General features: G+C 40.9%; 1 protein-coding gene across 1 annotated transcript in view; it reads left to right on the top strand.

Annotated features, from left to right (window-relative positions):
* Positions 1–19,238, top strand: part of LOC129519856 (phospholipid-transporting ATPase ABCA3-like) — a 202,114-nt gene that overhangs the window by 8,056 nt on the left and 174,820 nt on the right. Inside the window, 4 exon segments of the mRNA XM_055340688.1 lie at positions 6,516–6,621; positions 6,954–7,026; positions 7,219–7,398; positions 10,756–10,883. Of these exon segments, the coding sequence (XP_055196663.1) occupies positions 6,562–6,621; positions 6,954–7,026; positions 7,219–7,398; positions 10,756–10,883 (441 nt within the window). The 5' untranslated portion in view covers positions 6,516–6,561.

Genomic DNA, 19,238 nt, shown 5'->3' on the forward strand with positions numbered 1-19,238 from the left:
AAGAGGGAACCTGTTTCTTACAGCACTTCAGGACCCCTGGATGTCAGTCCCATTGGTTTTCCAAGCCAGACATTCTGAGAGCTCATATCTCCAATGCAGATCCCAGGGGTCAGGATGCCCAATGTAGGGTACCAACCCCTTGCTCCTCTGAGAGAAACACCTATCTGATGATATCCTTCCCTATGTATATTGCCATGCCAGAATGGAGTTTTTTGTGAGTCCTTGTTTCTGATTCTTTACCCCTTTCAATGTGGTCGTTATATCCTTTGTTATGAAAAGTAGTTCATCTAGTTTCTGAGTTTTTTCAGAGAGAAATTACCCATATATAGCTGTAGATTTGGTATGTCTGTGGAAGGGGGTGAATTCAGAATCTTCCTTCACTGCTGTCTTGGGACTTTTCTATTCTGACAGTACATTGACCTCACTTCTTTTATACTAATTCTTTCTTCTTTTTTTTTTATATATTAATTTTTATTGGTGTTCAATTTACCAACATACAGAATAACACCCAGTGCTCATCCCGTCAAGTGTACCCCTCAGTGCCCGTCACCCATTCACCCCCACCCCGCCTCCTCCCCCTCCACCACCCCTAGTTCATTTCCCAGAGTTAGAAGTCTTTATGTTCTGTCTCCCTTTCTGATATTTCTCACACATTTCTTCTCCCTTCCTTTATATTCCCTTTCACTATTATTCATATTCCCCAAATGAATGAGAACATACACTGTTTGTCCTTCTCCGGTTACTGTGGCCAAGTTCAAAAAGGGTGTTGCCTGAGTTCTCCTCTGGGATTTTGATGGAATCTTGTCTCACATTTAGATCTTTCATCTATTTTGAGTTTATCTTTGTGTATGGTGCAAGAGAGTGGTCCAGTTTCATTCTTCTGCATGTGGATGTCCAATTTTCCCAGCACCATTTATTGAAGAGAGTGTCTTTCTTCCAGTGGATCGTCTTTCCTCCTTTATCGTATATTAGTTGACCATAAAGTTCAGGGTCCACTTCTGGGTTCTCTGTTCTGTTCCATTGATGTATATGTCTGTTTTTGTGCCAGTACCACACTGTCTTGATGAACACAGCTTTGTAGTACAACCTGAAATCTGGCATTGTGATGCCCCCAGATATGGTTTTCTTTTTTAAAATTCCCCTGGCTGTTTGGGGTCTTTTCTGATTCCACACAAATCTTAAAATAATTTGTTCTAAGTCTCTGAAGAAAGTCCATGGTATTTTGATAGGGATTGCATTATACGTGTAAATTGCCCTGGGTAACATTGACATTTTCACAATATTAATTCTGCCAATCCATGAGCATCCATATTTTTCCATCTCTTTGTGTCTTCCTCAGTTTCTTTCAGAAGTGTTCTATAGTTTTTAGGGTATATTTTGAGAACCATTTGAATGATAAATGGTTCTCCAACCTTTTATTTTCAGGTTGTAGGTGTGCTTTTGTCTAAAATGAGTCTCTTGTAGACAGCAAATAGATGGGTCCTGCTTTTTTATCCAGTCTGAAACCCTGCGCCTTTTGATGGGGTCATTAAGCCCATTCACGTTCAGAGTTACTATTGACAGATATGAGTTTAGTGTCATCATGATATCTATTTAGTCCTTGTTTTTGTGGATTGTTCCACTGAACTTCTTCTTAAAGGGGAGTTTTAAGAGTCCCCCTTAAAATTTCTTGCAGAGCTGGTTTGGAGGTCACATATTCTTTCAGTTCCTGCCTGTCTTGGAAGCTCTTTATCTCTCCTTCCATTTTGAATGAGAGCCTTGCTGGATAAAGTATTCTTGGTTGCATGTTCTTCTCATTTAGGACCCTGAATATATCCTGCCAGCCCTTTCTGGCCTGCCACGTCTCTGTGGAGAGGTCTGCTGTTACCCTAATATTCCTCCCCATGAAAGTCAGGGACTTCTTGTCTCTTGCTGCTTTAAGGATCTTCTCTTTATCTTTGGAATTTGCAAGCTTCACTATTAGATGTCGAGGTGTTGAACGGTTTTTATTGATTTTAGGGGGGGATCTCTCTATTTCCTGGATCTGAATGCCTGTTTCCCTTCCCAGATTGGGAAAGTTTTCAGCTAGGATTTGTTCAAATACATATTCTGGCCCTCTGGCCCTTTCGGCGCCCTCGGGAACCCCAATTAAGCGTAGGTTTTTCTTCCTTAGAGTGTCATTTATTTGCCTTAATCTGTCTTCATGGTTCTTTAATTGTTTATCTCTTTTTTCCTCAGTTTCCCTCTTTGCCATTAACTTGTCTTCTATGTCACTCACTCGTTCTTCCACCTCGTTAACCCTCGTCGTTAGGACTTCTAGTTTGGATTGCATCTCATTCAATTGATTTTTAATTTCTGCCTGATTGGATCTAAATTCTGCAGTCATGAAGTCTCGTGAGTCCTTAATGCTTTTTTCTAGAGCCACCAGTAGCTGTAGAATAGTGCTTCTGAATTGGCTTTCTGACATTGAAGTGTAATCCAGATTTTGTAACTCTGTGGGAGCGAGGGCTGTTTCTGATTCTTTCTTTTGAGTTGAGGTTTTCCTTCTAGTCATTTTGCTCAGTGCAGAGTGGCCAGAAACAAGTTGTATTGGAACACGGGGGAGTATCACTGGTCCGTCCAGCTGGTCTTCTGGGGGAGGCGCCTGCTGTGCTGATTCTCAGGTGTTAGCACTTGGGGGAGCTGCTCTGCCCCTGCCTGCTGCAGGGCTCAGCGGGGGTTGTTTACCCCGTCAGGCCCCAGGAGGAACAGCCGCAGTGGTTATGGCAGCTCTGGAAGCCTGGATTCAGCCTCCGCAGGAACTACGGGGCTCAGGGCTCTCGGTTCTCCGTCTGCAGGGCCTGGAGGCTCCGGGGCGGGGCCGCTGATCTGCTCAGCTCGGGGCAGGAGCGTCCTCGCTGTCCTGGGCCCTCCCGGCCTCTGCCTGTCCCGGGGGAGGCCGGATCCTGGGCTGTGTCCCGGCGCCCTGTGCTCCGGGGCCTGCGCTGTGGGATTCGCGCTCCCGCCCCGGCTCCCTCCCTGGAGCCGCTCCCGAGCCCCTCCGAGCTGCTCCGGTGGGTCCGGCTGTGCGCGCTGCAGCCCTTAGGGAGCTCGGCGCACTCTCCTGCGCTCGCAGGTGTCTGTTAGTGTCCCCGGGAGCCCGAGGGCATCCCCGCCCTCCTGGGTCCTGCTCCAACTCCCTGCGAGCCCCTTTCCGCCCGCCCGGGAAAGTTGGTGCAGCTCCTGCTCCTCCGGGACGGGGCTCTCCTGTCCTGGGGACACTCGCCCCGGCCTCAGCCCGGCTCCTCGCGGGGCCCCTCCCCCTCCGAGGCCTTTTGTTTCTTTATTTCTTTTTCCCCGTCTTCCTACCTTGATAGAAGCGCGGACTCTTCTCACTGTAGCGTTCCAGCTGGTCTCTCTTTACATCTCAGGCCGAATTCGTAGATTTTCAGGATGGTTTGAAGGTTATCTAGGTAATTTGGTGGGGACAGGTGATGTGGGGACCCTGCTCTTCCGCCATCTTGCCCCTCCCCCTGCTCTTTCTTCTTTTTGATTGAGTCTGCTGTTGAAGCTTTCTGTTGAATTCTTCAGTTCAGTCATTATGTTCTTCAACTCTGAGATTTTGGGGGTGGGATGTGGGGTAGTAGTTTTTACTTTTTTATGTAACTTTTTGTTTATGTGTTGTTTTCTTTAGTTGTATATGTGTGTTTATTGTAGTTCACTGAATTTAAGAGCATTATTTTGAATTCTTTGTCAGACACTTGATAGACCGCCTATTTTTAGTTAGTCATTGGAGTTTTATTTTCCTTTGGTGTTGTTATGTTTCCTTGATTATTCATAATCCTTGTGGCCTTGTATCTGTGTCTGACATTTTAGGAAGTAGGTACTTCTTCCAGTCTTTACAGACCTGCTTTGTCAGGCAAAACCCTTCACCAGTTAGCCAGTCCAGAGTTTCTGGGTGGGTCATCTGGTAGTGTCCACAAATGGGCAGTCCACAAATGGGGTAGGCTGATCTGGTGTCTAGGTCAGCAGTTGTAAAGGCCTGGTATTTGGGTACATGGGAACCTGCCTGGTACCTAGTTCTATGGGGGCAGGCTTGGCACTTGAATCTTTGGTAACAGACCTGGGACCTGAGTCCATGTGGGTAAAACTAGATCCTGGAGCCATCCAGCACCCTGGACCACTGTGGTGAGCCTAGTGACAGGTCCATGGGGACTGGTCTGGTACTGAAACAGGTCAGAAGCCTGGTTTCACGGAAGCCAGCCTGGAGACTGGAGCCAAAGGTACTGGCTGGACAGTAGGGTGATCTGGAAATCTTGACCATAGGGGTCTGTCTATAACCTCAGAGTGCAACGTGGAGGTTGAGTCTGTGGGGATTGATATGGCCCTGGGGTGGGCCGGGTACCTGGGTCCATGGGAGCTGGTCTGGTGATGGGGTAAACCAGAAACCCAAATCTCTGGGAACTAGGATGTGATTTAGGTCCACAGAGGCCAGTCTGGTGCTGGAGTAAACTGGTAGCCTGAGGTCACAGGTGCCCACCTGGAACCTGGGTTTATAAGGAACTGATTGGAGCCATAGGAGCCACCATGATCATAGAATTGGCCAGCATTGGGGTTATCTAGGAGCCTGGGTTTACAGGATCCCACCAGGTGCGTGGTGCTGTGAAGCTGGCTGGCATCAGGATGGACTAGGAATCTCCTGCTATGGGAGCTGGCTGGTGCTAGAGTAGACCCGGAAGGTAGGTTTCTGGGAGTCCACTGGGAGCCTGGTGCTGTGATAGCCACGTAGGGACAATCATAAGATGGAGATTACATCTTCAGCATATAGGAAGTTTAAAACTTTATATATACATGTAGAAATAAATATATTGTACATAATATGTAATTTCAGTTATAGTGCTATATATGTATTCCATGCAAGGACTTTATGTGCACCTTATCTTAATAATTGTTCAATTTATAAAATTCATATTTTGGTATTATAGATATATTCAGGGAAAAAAGCCATAAAATACTGTGTATTTTAGTGATTTCAAGACATTTTCTTCCAGAAAGCCGGAAAAAAAAAAAAAACCCTCAGCCATTCTTTGAACATACCTTATAGTTTTATGCTATCTTGCCTTTCTTCTCATCATTTTCTCTGTTTATTGAAATCTAATTTATTCTTTTGGTTCCTAATTGAGTTCTGCCAGTTCTAATAAACTTACCACGAGCTAATGTAATGAATTAGCTTTTCTTTCTGTATTTTTTAGCTGTCTTTACTCACATTTCCCACATTTTGTTGTGTATTTTCAGTATTGTTTTAGGAAGCAGGTGTGACTCTCAGTTCATAAATTATGAATGAAATTGGATATAAAAACACTGTGTAGGGGTGCCTGGGTGGCTCAGTTGGTTAAGCGTCTGCCTTTGACTTTGGTCATGACTGGGTCCTGGGATTGAGCCCCATGCTTGCTGAGCGGGCAATCTGCTTCTCCCTCTCCCTCCCCCTTTCCCCACCGCTCATGGTCTTGCTCTGCTCTCTCAAATAAACAAATAATATCTTTAAAAAATTATGTATTTTAAAGTTTTCTTTATTGTACAATATATAACATATATAAGACGATATAAGCAATATAAAATATATAATAAAAAAGAAATTCCTACTCATCTTTTTACAGTATTAAATAAGAACATCTCTAGGAATTTAGAGCCACTTATTGTATTAGCCTTTCTCCAAACAGTCTGTAAGTATTCTGATATTTGGAATAATCCTTTCCTTGCTTCAGTATACTTTCTATGAATGTATTCCCTTTTTTAAGATTTATGTGTTTATTAGAAATGAAGAGTGAACAAGCGGGAGGAAGGGTGAGGGAGAGGGAGAGAAAGAATCTCAATCTAACTTCCTGGGTCTCCATCTCAAGATCCTGAGATTATGACCTGAATCAAAACCAAGAGTTGGATGTTCAATTGACTGAGCCACCCAAGCACCCCCTGTGAATGTATTCTTAATCACAATGTGCTGGAGTTTTACCTTTTGAACTTCAGCTAAGTGAGATCCTAATGAACATACTCTTCTTGGACTTGATTTTTGTGGGTCAGTACTATGTTGGGATATTTATTTATACTGTGTGTAATTGTAGTTCATCCCTGTCATTGATTTTCAGTATTCTGTTGTATGAATATACTACAGTTTCCATTCCACTGTTGACTTTTGGGTTGTTTTTAGGTTTTTTATATTACAAATAGTTATATTAAGTGTACTTATGAATATTTTTCTTGTGTGTACATATGTTTTATTTGGATAAATATATCATTATGAAACCATTCTCACCATCATTCTGTGAAAGAATTAGGATTCAGCCCTAATACCCACAGACATATAACTATTTGGAGAAATGGAACCACATCTTACTTATATTTTAAACATATTAGAATCTCATCAGATATTAAGTAAACTAATATAAAAATAGAAACTATTATTTTCTTTATTTCAAATATGCTACCAATATTTGAGGATGATTAAGAATGAAATTAGGAGAAAGAAATAATTGTTATTTGTTTGATGTTCACATTATTAGATAATATAAAACCTTTCACATACCCCTGGAGTTAAATTGTAGAAGAATGGATTTCTTGACATTCAACCAATTTGTAGTGCTCCTCTGGAAAAACTTTACCTTAAAGGTAGGTGAAGGCATCCATGTAAAATGTTCATAAATAGCTTTGTTTTTCAGTTCAGAGTTGTGGATGTGTCCGTCCATACATACTTTTTGAAAAAATCAATTCCAAACCTATAGGTTGCTTTTGCTAATGTATAAAACTGACTTAATCAGTAGTATAGTATGACCTATAAGCAAGTTGGGAGGGGAGGAGGTAAGGGTAGGTACAAGATAGTCTAGGAAACACTTGGTTGCTCCAGAGTAAACTTGGCAGAAGTTTAATATCCTAGAGCTATCCATATGCATTGAATATGTGTTTTTGAATTAACCAACATCATCCTTTTGTTTCTTTTCTAGAGGAGGCAGGTCTTTACTTTAATATTGGAAATCTTAACAGTACTGGTGTTTCCAGTGATGATTTTGCTATTCCGTAAACTTACTTCTTTTTTTTTTTTTAATTTATTTATGATAGTCACAGAGAGAGAGAGAGAGAGAGAGGTAGAGACACAGGCAGAGGGAGAAGCAGGCTCCATGCACCGGGAGCCCGATGTGGGATTCGATCCCAGGTCTCCAGGATCGCGCCCTGGGCCAAAGGCAGGTGCCAAACCGCTGCGCCACCCAGGGATCCCTAAACTTACTTCTATAAACGTTGTCGGACCTTAAAATTATACTTCCCAGCCCATCAATACTTTTTTCCTCAAAAATCCTGAAGATTGGGAATTGATTTATGTGCCTTCTAATATTGATGTTGTAAGTGAGATCATGGAGAGTATGAAGAGGAATCTGAACATCAATGTAAAAGGTTATAAATTAAGGTTTTCTATAAAACTTATTAAATTGGTTTTCAATGGAGTAAATCAGTGTTTTAAAAAAGAATAAAATTAGAGAAATCGCACATCCCAATTTTAAAACTTGCAATATAACTATAGTTGTGAAGACAGTGGGATATTGGTGGAGGGATAGATTCATAGATCATTGAAACAATACAGGCATACCACAGGGAGATATTGCAGGTTCAGTTTTAGACCACTGCAGTAAAGCAAATATCACAGTAAAACTAGTCAAATGAATTTTTTGGTTTCCCAGTGTGTATAAAAGTTATGTTTATGCTATACCGTAGTCTATTAAGTATGCAGTAGCCTTATGTCTACAAAAGCTATGCATGCCTTAATTTAAAAATACTTTATTGCTAAAATTGCTAACCATTATCTGAGCTTTCAGCAATTCATAATCACTGATCACATATCACCATACAAATAATGATATGAAGGTTTAAAATACTGCAAGAATTACCAAAATGTGACATATAGACATGAAATGAGCAAATACGGTTGGAAAAATGGTATGAGTAGATTTGCTTGACTCAGTGTTGCCCCAAACCTTCAAATTTTATAAAACAGTTTCTGCAAAGTGCAATAAAACAAATTATACCTGTGGAGAACACAGAGAACTATACAAATATGCCAAAATATTTTTTACAATAGTAGAAAGATAATCTTTTCAACAAATAGTGCTAAACACTTGACCATCAGTAGCTAAAACAATGAAATTTCACACCTTAGATTAAAAGAATACATCAAAATGGATCGCAGATCTATAAGTAAAATGATAAAACATTTACACAAGAACATAGGAGAAAATCTTTGTAACTTTGTAGAGTTAGTTGAAGAATTCTTAGGTATCATTCATGAAAGAAAAAATGAAAAATTGGACTTCTGATGTATAATGTTATTAGTGGCTGCTGTTGCGGTTAAAATATGCATGCATAATTTTTCACAACTTAGAATTTTTGCTATTTTATTTTAATGGCAAATGTTTACCAGTATATAGGTCCCTTTATAGTTCTCTCTTTAGGTTGTAGTTTTCACATCTATATAAGTTGAAAACTATACCAGAAAGTGTTATAATTTACACACATATTTTAAAGAACTTAAAGCTATTTACCCAGATATCCACCATAGCTCTTGCTTGTAACTTCATTCTTGAAGTTCCAAGTTTCCTCCTTCTGTCATTTTTCCTTCTTTCTGAAGAACTTTAACAATTTTTTAGAGCAGGTCTACTGGCAATGAGTTCTCTTTGTTTCCTTCATCTATGAATGTTTTTAATTCATCTTCATTCTTGAAGACTATTTTCATTTGATATAAAATTTTGAGTTGGTCCTTTCAGCATTTAAAAAGTATTTGCCAGTTTCTCTGACCTCTTTTGACCTCTTTGGTTTTTGCAAAGAATCTGCATTTGAATCCTTGTTTTTTTATAGGTAACGTATCACTTCTCTCTGGCTGTTTTCAAGATATTTTCTGTCTTTGTCAAAACTATGATTATGTCCCGAGTGTGGATTTCTTTTGGTTTATTCTGTTAGGGGGTTCTCTGAGCATTTTGAATCTGTAGTTTCTATCTTTCACCAAATTTGGGGAGCTTTTAACAATTATTTCTCAAAGTTGTATTGTCCCAGAAGTCATTGAGGATCTATTCAAATTTTTTCCCATTTTTTTTTCTGTCTCTTGTTCAGATAGGTAGTGTCTATTGATTTATCTTCACTCCTTCCTCTGTTATCTCTATACAGCTACAGTCAAATGAGTCAGTTTTTTTTAAAGCACAGTTTGAAGTGATCTCTACCTCCTGATTTATCTTGTTTTGAGATATCTTTTTGTGGGCTCTTGGCTGGCTCAGTTGGCAGATAGAGCCTGTGACTCTTGATCTCAGGGTTGTGAGTTTAAGCCCCACATTGGTGTGGAGCCTACTAAATAAAAAAAGAAAAGAACTGTTAAACAGCTTGTTGAGATCTAAGCCACATACCACATATTCACTCATTTAAAGCATACGATTCAGTGACTCTTGTATATTCAGGGTTGCATATCCATTACCACAATCAATTTTAGAGCATTTTCATGACCAAAAATAAATCCTATAATTTTTAGCCATGACTCTACAATTTCCCATCCCACCGAGATTAGGAAAACACTAATCTACTTTCTGTCTCTATAGATTTGCATATCATAAACCTTTACTGTCAATGGTTTATATATAAACCTTTCTTTTTTTTAAGATTTATTTATTCATGAAAGACAGAGAGAGGCAGAGACACTGGCAGAAGGAGAAGCAGGCTCCCTGCAGGGAACCCAATGCAGGACTTGATCCTAGGACCCTGGGATCATGCCCTGAGTGGAAGGCAGACACTCAACCACTGAGCCACCCAGACGCCCCTATATATAAACTCTTCGTATAAATTTTATATACCTGGAAGTTGGGATCATTTGTGACTGGCTTTTTTCACTTAGCATGTTTTCAAGTTCATCTATGTTGTAGTTTGTATCAACACTTCATTTCTTTTCATTGTCAAGTAATAGCCCATTATATGAATATACTGTGTTCACTTGGTATATCCTTTATCATTTGGCAGACAGTTGGGCTAAATCCACCTTTTGGCTTATAAATAATACTGTTATGAGCATCCATCTCTCAGGTATATGTAGACATGTGTTTTCATTTCTTTTGAGTATATACCTAAGAGTGGAATGAATATATCATGTGGTAAAACTATGTTTAACTTTTTGAGGAACTACCAAAAGTTGTTATCTAAAGTTGTTCTATTTTATATTCTGGTCAGCAATGCATGAAGGTTCCAGTTTTTCCATATTCTCACCAGCACTTGTTACCATCTTTTTTATTATAACTATGAATTGGTATCTCATTGTGATTTTGATTTGCATTTCCCTTATGACTAATGACTTGTCTTCATATATATTTTATAATGATTATTATTTAAAACTAGAGTGAAGTTTTTTTTTAATTTTTATTTATGATGGTCACAAAGAGAGAGAGAGAGAGAGAGAGAGAGGGAGAGAGAGGCAGAGACATAGGCAGAGGGAGAAGCAGGCTCCACGCACTAGGAGCCCGACGTGGGATTCGATCCCGGGTCTCCAGGATTGCGCCCTGGGCCAAAGGCAGGCGCTAAATCACTGCGCCACCCAGGGATCCCCTAGAGTGAAGTTTTATACTTAACATTGTTTTGAACCCTCAATAACCATTAAGTAGTTGTGATACTTGGAAAACACTGTTTTTAAATTTATAATATTGGGATAAGCTTTTATCCATGTATCTCCCCTTCAGTGGAATATAAATTTTTTCTATTGTAATGAACAATTTATCCTTTTTACAGTTCAAGGGTTTGCTTCAGAAATAGAGTTTGAGAGGTACATTGAATATGACTATGGATCTCATAAAGTACTGGCTGCCATCATTTTTGACTGTAACTTCAAAAGCAGCAGTGACCCTCTGCCACTTCAGGTGAGAACATTTTATTTAGAGTTTTCTAAATACACAGTTTTCTAGTAGTTGTGCTAACAATTTCTAGAATTTTAATGACTTTGCTATTACTAACCCTATTTTATGGATGAAGCAACCAATGTTCCCAAGATCAAACTACTAGTATACGATAGAGCAAGAATGTGAATCCAGATCTGAGTAACTAATTTCTGTGCTGCTAATTAACTGTTACACTATGATAAGGAAAGAACTGTACACAGAAGGCCTTAGACTCATGGGAATCTTTGACTACTTAGGCATTGCTTCTAGATCTACAAAGAGTGGTGGAACAAGCTACAGAGCAGATGCATTTTCACTAACAAGGAATCAAGCATGGAAAAAAAGTCCTCTTTCTTCAAATGAAACACAGATATAAGTCCTTTCATAAATCACTAGAAAAAACTCTAAGCTTCAGCCACATTGATTCAGAACTAGGACATTCATTGGCGCTGAAAAAGGATCTGATTATAGCATAGCCCATGGGAAGGAGAAACTGGTGTCTGGTATCTTTGAACTGGTGTCTGATTAGCAGATCTTGTTAGACATTCTATCCTGGTGATGATAGAAATAAATAATCACCTATAATATCTACATGGAGCCAAACTCTATGTTTATAATACAGATGCAGGTTAAGTAAAAGGCAAAATTATTAAAACCACTGGTAGGATACTATATATTCTTTCCGTATGTCCCATCCTTCCATGACTCTATGCTTCTGTACCAACTTCCTTCCATTTACTAAATCAGAATTATCCATATGCTGATAATGGATTTAGGCTCAACAGTATGCATTGGCTCAAAGTGTGTTAAGTGCCATTTCAAGTTTTTTTTTTTTTTATGATAGTCACACATAGAGAGAGAGAGACAGAGACGCAGAGACATAGGCAGAAGGAGAAGCAGGCTCCATGCACTGGGAGCCCGACATGGGATTCAATCCAGGGTCTCCAAGATCGCGCCCTGGGCCAAAGGCAGGCGCTAAACCGCTCCGCCACCCAGGGATCCCCCATTTCAAGTTTTATTCTCATTACTAATTGATTCTGCTTGTTTCCTCAAATATTTGTACTAGATTCCAGCTACTACCTTATGATAAACTGAAATAGGCTCACTGCCTGATGTAATAAAAGATTTCAGTAGGATCCTATCTCCTAGCATAATTGACAAAATGAATAGGGTAAAATGGAAAATTATCTGTCACACAAAGATCCAAGAAAAATCACAATTCTGGGGGGAGTTCTGATTTATTTACAGAATCGTATTACATTATTCAAAGAGATCACAATTTACTTACCATTTCTGCTACTGGGCACTTTACATTTTTTACAGATTTTTTTTTTCTATTTTGCCAGCGAAACAGTGCTACTATGAAGGTTAGGTACTCTGGATGTATGTTTGGACATAAAATATCTGGGGCATGGTCACATCTTAAAATTTATTACATAATGCCAAATTGTTTTCTGAACTGATGATACCAATTCAGACTCCCAGCAACAGTGTCTGAGAGTTCTCGTTATCAAATTTAATATTTTCAGATGTTTATATTCACTAATTCCATGGGTGTGAATTAGCTAATTCCACAGGTGTGAAGTGGTATGTAACTTTGGCTTCAATTTCCAATTCCTTGGTTTCTAATGAGATTAGCATATGTCTGTCCATGTTTAAAGTGATGAATCATTCTTTAGTGAGGTATACATTTGGTCTTTCCCCCCAATTTTCTTTTTTCCCCCCAATTTTCTATGGAAAAAATTTATTTTTCATATTAATTGACCAATTTCTTTATATATGCTACGTAGGAATCTCTTGTCTTTCATATGTATTGTATATTTTTCGAGTTTGTGGCTTTTCTTTCAGTTTTTTTGTGATCAGATTTTCTTTTGATGATTAGATTTTTCTATTTTAAAGCAGCCAAGGTTTTAGTTCTTTTTCTATGTTTTTTTTAAAGGTTTTATTTTAATTCCAGTTAGTTAACATACAGTGCTATATTACTTTCAGGTGTACAATATAGTGATTCATTAATTCCAGACATTATTCAGTGCTCATCAGGACAAGTGCTTTCTTTAATCTCCTTCACCTATTTCACCCATCCCCCTACTCACCTCCCCTCTGGTAACCATCAGTTTGTTCTCTATAATTAGAAGTCTGTTTCTTAATTTCTATCTCTCTATCTCTCTTTCTCATTTTTTCCCCTTTACTTGCTTGTTTTGAAAAAAACCACAATATGAATGAGTAAGGACAATCAACTGACACAAACACTGAGATGAATCAGAAGTTGGAATTTGATATAACAAAGATTTCAAAGGAGCCACCATAAAAAAAAAGTTTCAAAAACAACTAAAAGTTGTCTTGAAATGAAAAAAATAGAAAATCTTAGCAAAGACATAGAAGTTATAAACAAGAATTATAAACTTAAAAATACAATAACATAAAAGCTAGTTGAATGGCTGGATAGAAGAATGGACAGAACAGAGGATATGATACTGAAGAATAGTCAAAAAGGTGCAAGAAGTATGCTTTGAAAACTACAAAGCACTGTTGAAAGAAATTACAGAAGACTTAAGTAAACGTGAAGACAGCCCAAGTTCATGAGTAGGAAGAGTTAAGATGTAGGAGAATTAGGGCACTCTAAGCTTGTCTTGTCCCTCTAATACAGTTAGATAGTTATCAAATAACTCTGAACACCCAGGAAAGCACGTAGAGATTTGAGAGAACAAAAACTGCAAATCTTTCTTTTTTGTATATTTTTTTATTGGAGTTTGATTTGCCAACATACAGCATAACACCAATGCTCATCCCGTCAGGTGCCCCCCTCAGTGCCTGTCACCCAGTCACCCCATCCCCCCGAAAGACTACAAGTAGAAAAGCCACCACCTTTTGGTACATAGGAGGTATGGAGACTTGAATTCAGGGAAAGAGAGCTGTGGATACAGTGGTACGGAAGAAAGTATTACAACCAGTGAAATGCAAAATTGGAGCTTTTAGAAGTCTGCTACTAGGGGGGACATGCCTAGCTTAAAGGTGCTCGGGTGGCAAAGTAGGGTGGAAGGCCAGGTGTGACACCTTGGTCTGAGGATCCCCTGAGTCATAAGAAAGAGTGGCAACTAAGTGCTGCATTGTTCCCAGGTATTAGGAGCATGAAAGCCAGCTGAGAACAGCAAGTCTAGGTGCCAGCTTTCTGTTCTGTGTTGCCATAAACTGTGAACCACTGGACAGTCATAATCCTGCGATCACTTTCCTGGGATAGGCCAGCAGGCAGCAAAAGTGTGGCAAGTTCTCCCCCAAAAGGAACAGTGAAGGTCCACGCCACAGAAGTCCCCAAAATTTGGTTTTGAAACTCAGTCATGCACCTGAGATTTAAAAAAAAAAAAAAAAGAAAAGAAAAGAAAAGCTCTGACACAGGAAGGGTGAAGGCAGGGATCTGATGGAAACCAGGAAGATGAGAGTGATTGATTGCTCTTCTGTGAGGGCTCACTGAAAAGTGGAAAGTGCAAACTTTCAGCTCTGAGGCTAGGAAGTAGGGCTTTGCCATATTTATCCTACTCATCAGCGCTGAAAAATCTTCAGGGAGCAAAACAGCGCCATCTAGTGGAATCCAGAACTGCGTATACCAAGCCCTGCCTCCTTGTGCCATGGAGGCACATTTCTTCTAGGGTAGGTCCACCTGAGTGAGCATCCGTGCAACAGGCCCTTACCCCAGAAGACAAGCACAAACAACTAGCTCACACAAAGTTTACTGATCATAGCGGGATGCAAAGCTTCAGCTCTAGGGGAAAATAGTATCTAGCCTCTCTCTCTCTCTCTCTCTCTCTCTCTCTCTCTCTCTATATATATATATATATATATATATATATTTTTTTTTTTTTTTACCTGAATTGTATTTAATTTTACTTTCCTGTGTTGGGACCTAGATTCTTTTAACAAGCAGACTAAAAATACACCCAGGATCTATTTTGTTGTTGTTGTTGTTTCTTTTTCTTCTTTTCTTTTCTGGACAAAATGATGAGACAAAGAAATTCACTCCAAAAGAAAGAACAGGAGTAGGACTCCTGGCAAGGAATTTAATCAATATAGATATAAGTAAGAAGTCTGAACTAGAATTTAAACGAGTATAAGGATAGTAGCTGGGCTTTTTTTAAAAAGCATAGAAGACACTCTGGAATCCCTTACCGCAGAGATATAAGAGCTAAAATCTAGTCAGGCCAAAGTTACAAATGCTATAACCAAGATGCAATCCCAAGTGGAGGCCATAAAAATGAGAAGAGAAGGCACTGGGTGGCTCAGTTGGTCAAGCATCTGCCTTCAGCTCAGGTCATGATCCTGGAGTCCCAGGATTAAGCTCCACATTGGGCTTCCTGCTCAGAGGAAAGCCCACTCCTCCTTCTCCCTCTGCACCTCCCCTTGCTTGCTCTTTCTCTCTTGCTTGCCCTTTCAAATAAATAAAATATTTAAAAAGAAAAACGATGGATAAAACAGAGGAGTGAATCAATGATATAGAAGATAAAATTATGGAAAATAATGAAGCTGAAAGAAGAGGGAAAGAAGGGTAATGGACCTTGACAAAGGTAGACTTAGGCAACTCAGAGACTTATTTAAAAATAGCAACATGAGGGGGGAGGGGCAAGATGGCGGAAGAGCAGGGTCCCCAAATCACCTGTCCCCACCAAATTACCTAGATAACCTTCAAACCATCCTGAAAATTTACGAATTCGGCCTGAGATGTAAAGAGAGACCAGCTGGAACGCTACAGTGAGAAGAGTCCGCGCTTCTATCAAGGTAGGAAGACGGGGAAAAAGAAATAAAGGAACAAAAGGCCTCCGAGGGGGAGGGGCCCCGCGAGGAGCCGGGCTGAGGCCGGGGCGAGTGTCCCCAGGACAGGAGAGCCCCGTCCCGGAGGAGCAGGAGCTGCACCAACCTTCCCGGGCGGGCGGAAAGGGGCTCGCAGGGAGTTGGAGCAGGACCCAGGAGGGCGGGGATGCCCTCGGGCTCCCGGGGACACTAACAGACACCTGCGCCCCGGGAGAGTGCGCCGAGCTCCCTAAGGGCTGCAGCGCGCACGGCGGGGCCGGAGCAGCTCGGAGGGGCTCGGGCGGCGGCTCCGCGGAGGGGGCTGCGGGGCGGGAGCGCGAATCCCACAGCGCAGGCCCCGGAGCACAGGGCGCCGGGACACAGCCCAGGATCCGGCCTCCCCCTGGGACAGGCAGAGGCCGGGAGGGCCCAGGACAGCAAGGACGCTCCTGCCCCGAGCTGAGCACATCAGCGGCCCCGCCCCGGAGCCTCCAGGCCCTGCAGACGGGGAGAGCCGAGAGCCCCGAGCCCCGTAGTTCCTGCGGAGGCTGAATCCAGGCTTCCAGAGTTGCCATAGCAACTGCGGCTGATCCTCCTGGGGCCCCACGGGGTAAACAACCCCCGCTGAGCCCGGCAGCAGGCAGGGGCAAAGCAGCTCCCCCAAGTGCTAACACCTGAAAATCAGCACAGCAGGCCCCTCCCCCAGAAGACCAGCTGGACGGACCAGTGATACTCCCCCGTGTTCCAATACAACTTGTTTTTGGCCACTCTGCACTGAGCAAAATGACTAGAAGGAAAACCTCAACTCAAAAGAAAGAATCAGAAACAGCCCTCGCTCCCACAGAGTTACAAAATCTGGATTACACTTCAATGTCAGAAAGCCAATTCAGAAGCACTATTCTACAGCTACTGGTGGCTCTAGAAAAAAGCATTAAGGCCTTACGAGACTTCATGACTGCAGAATTTAGATCCAATCAGGCAGAAATTAAAAATCAATTGAATGAGATGCAATCCAAACTAGAAGTCCTAACGACGAGGGTTAACGAGGTGGAAGAACGAGTGAGTGACATAGAAGACAAGTTAATGGCAAAGAGGGAAACTGAGGAAAAAAGAGACAATCAATTAAGGGACCATGAAGACAGATTAAGGCAAATAAATGATAGCCTGAGGAAGAAAAACCTACGTTTAATTGGGGTTCCCGAGGGCGCCGAAAGGGACAGAGGGCCAGAATATGTATTTGAACAAATCCTAGCTGAAAACTTTCCCAATCTGGGAAGGGAAACAGGCATTCAGATCCAGGAAATAGAGAGATCCCCCCCTAAAATCAATAAAAACCGTTCAACACCTCGACATCTAATAGTGAAGCTTGCAAATTCCAAAGATAAAGAGAAGATCCTTAAAGCAGCAAGAGACAAGAAGTCCCTGACTTTCATGGGGAGGAATATTAGGGTAACAGCAGACCTCTCCACAGAGACGTGGCAGGCCAGAAAGGGCTAGCAGGATATATTCAGGGTCCTAAATGAGAAGAACATGCAACCAAGAATACTTTATCCAGCAAGGCTCTCATTCAAAATGGAAGGAGAGATAAAGAGCTTCCAAGATAGGCAGGAACTGAAAGAATATGTGACCTCCAAACCAGCTCTGCAAGAAATTTTAAGGGGGACTCTTAAAACTCCCCTTTAAGAAGAAGTTCAGTGGAACAATCCACAAAAACAAGGACTAAATAGATATCATGATGACACTAAACTCATATCTGTCAATAGTAACTCTGAACGTGAATGGGCTTAATGACCCCATCAAAAGGCGCAGGGTTTCAGACTGGATAAAAAAGCAGGACCCATCTATTTGCTGTCTACAAGAGACTCATTTTAGACAGAAGGACACCTACAACCTGAAAATAAAAGGTTGGAGAACCATTTACCATTCAAATGGTTCTCAAAATATACCCTAAAAACTATAGAACACTTCTGAAAGAAATTGAGGAAGACACAGAGAGATGGAAAAATATTCCATGCTCATGGATTGGCAGAATTAATATTGTGAAAATGTCAATGTTACCCAGGGCAATTTACACGTATAATGCAATCCCTATCAAAATACCATGGACTTTCTTCAGAGACTTAGAACAAATTATTTTAAGATTTGTGTGGAATCAGAAAAGACCCCAAACAGCCAGGGGAATTTTAAAAAAGAAAACCATATCTGGGGGCATCACAATGCCAGATTTCAGGTTGTACTACAAAGCTGTGGTCATCAAGACAGTGTGGCACTGGCACAAAAACAGACATATAGATCAATGGAACAGAACAGAGAACCCAGAAGTGGACCCTGAACTTTATGGTCAACTAATATACGATAAAGGAGGAAAGACGATCCACTGGAAGAAAGACACTCTCTTCAATAAATGGTGCTGGGAAAATTGGACATCCACATGCAGAAGAATGAAACTGGACCACTCTCTTGCACCATACACAAAGATAAACTCAAAATAGATGAAAGATCTAAATGTGAGACAAGATTCCATCAAAATCCCAGAGGAGAACTCAGGCAACAGCCTTTTTGAACTTGGCCACAGTAACCGGAGAAGGACAAACAGTGTATGTTCTCATTCATTTGGGGAATATGAATAATAGTGAAAGGGAATATAAGGGAAGGGAGAAGAAATGTGTGAGAAATATCAGAAAGGGAGACAGAACATAAAGACTTCTAACTCTGGGAAATGAACTAGGGGTGGTGGAGGGGGAGGAGGGCGGGGGGTGGGGGTGAATGGGTGACGGGCACTGAGGGGTACACTTGACGGGATGAGCACTGGGTGTTATTCTGTATGTTGGTAAATTGAACACCAATAAAAATTAATTTATAAAAAAAAAAAAAAGAAAATCCAGCAGTATGTTTGTGATGTTTGTGGCCAGGGAAGTCATCAGATTTAGCACCTCATGTTTTGAAGGGGGCTGGTTAGGTAGACACCATTTGCCTATCATATACCAAAATTCCACACTCCTGGAAAGCAGATATTCAGCATAAACCATAGTGTTTGTACAATCAGTTTTAGCACAGTCACTTACCCTTATCATTTAGGGAAAGTTTTGTGGGGTTTTTTTTTTTGTTTTGTTTTTATAATAGATTTTTTTATTGGTGTTCAATTTGCCAACATACAGAATAACACCCAGTGCTCATCCCGTCAAGTGCCCCCCTCAGTGCCCATCACCCAGTCACCCCCACCCCCCGCCCTCCTCCCCTTCCACCACCCCTAGTTCATTTCCCAGAGTTAGGAGTCTTTATGTTCTGTCTCCCTTTCTGATATTTCCCACACATTTCTTCTCCCTTCCCTTATATTCCCTTTCACTATTATTTATATTCCCCAAATGAATGAGAACATATAATGTTTGTCCTTCTCCAATTGACTTATTTCACTCAGCATAATACCCTCCAGTTCCATCCACGTCAAAGCAAATGGTGGGTATTTGTCATTTCTAATGGCTGAGTAATATTCCATTGTATACATAAACCACATCTTCTTTATCCATTTATCTTTCGATGGACACCGAGGCTCCTTCC

The sequence above is a fragment of the Nyctereutes procyonoides genome, unplaced genomic scaffold, assembly GCF_905146905.1.
Source record: "Nyctereutes procyonoides isolate TBG_1078 unplaced genomic scaffold, NYPRO_anot_genome, whole genome shotgun sequence".
Classification (NCBI taxonomy): domain Eukaryota; kingdom Metazoa; phylum Chordata; class Mammalia; order Carnivora; family Canidae; genus Nyctereutes; species Nyctereutes procyonoides.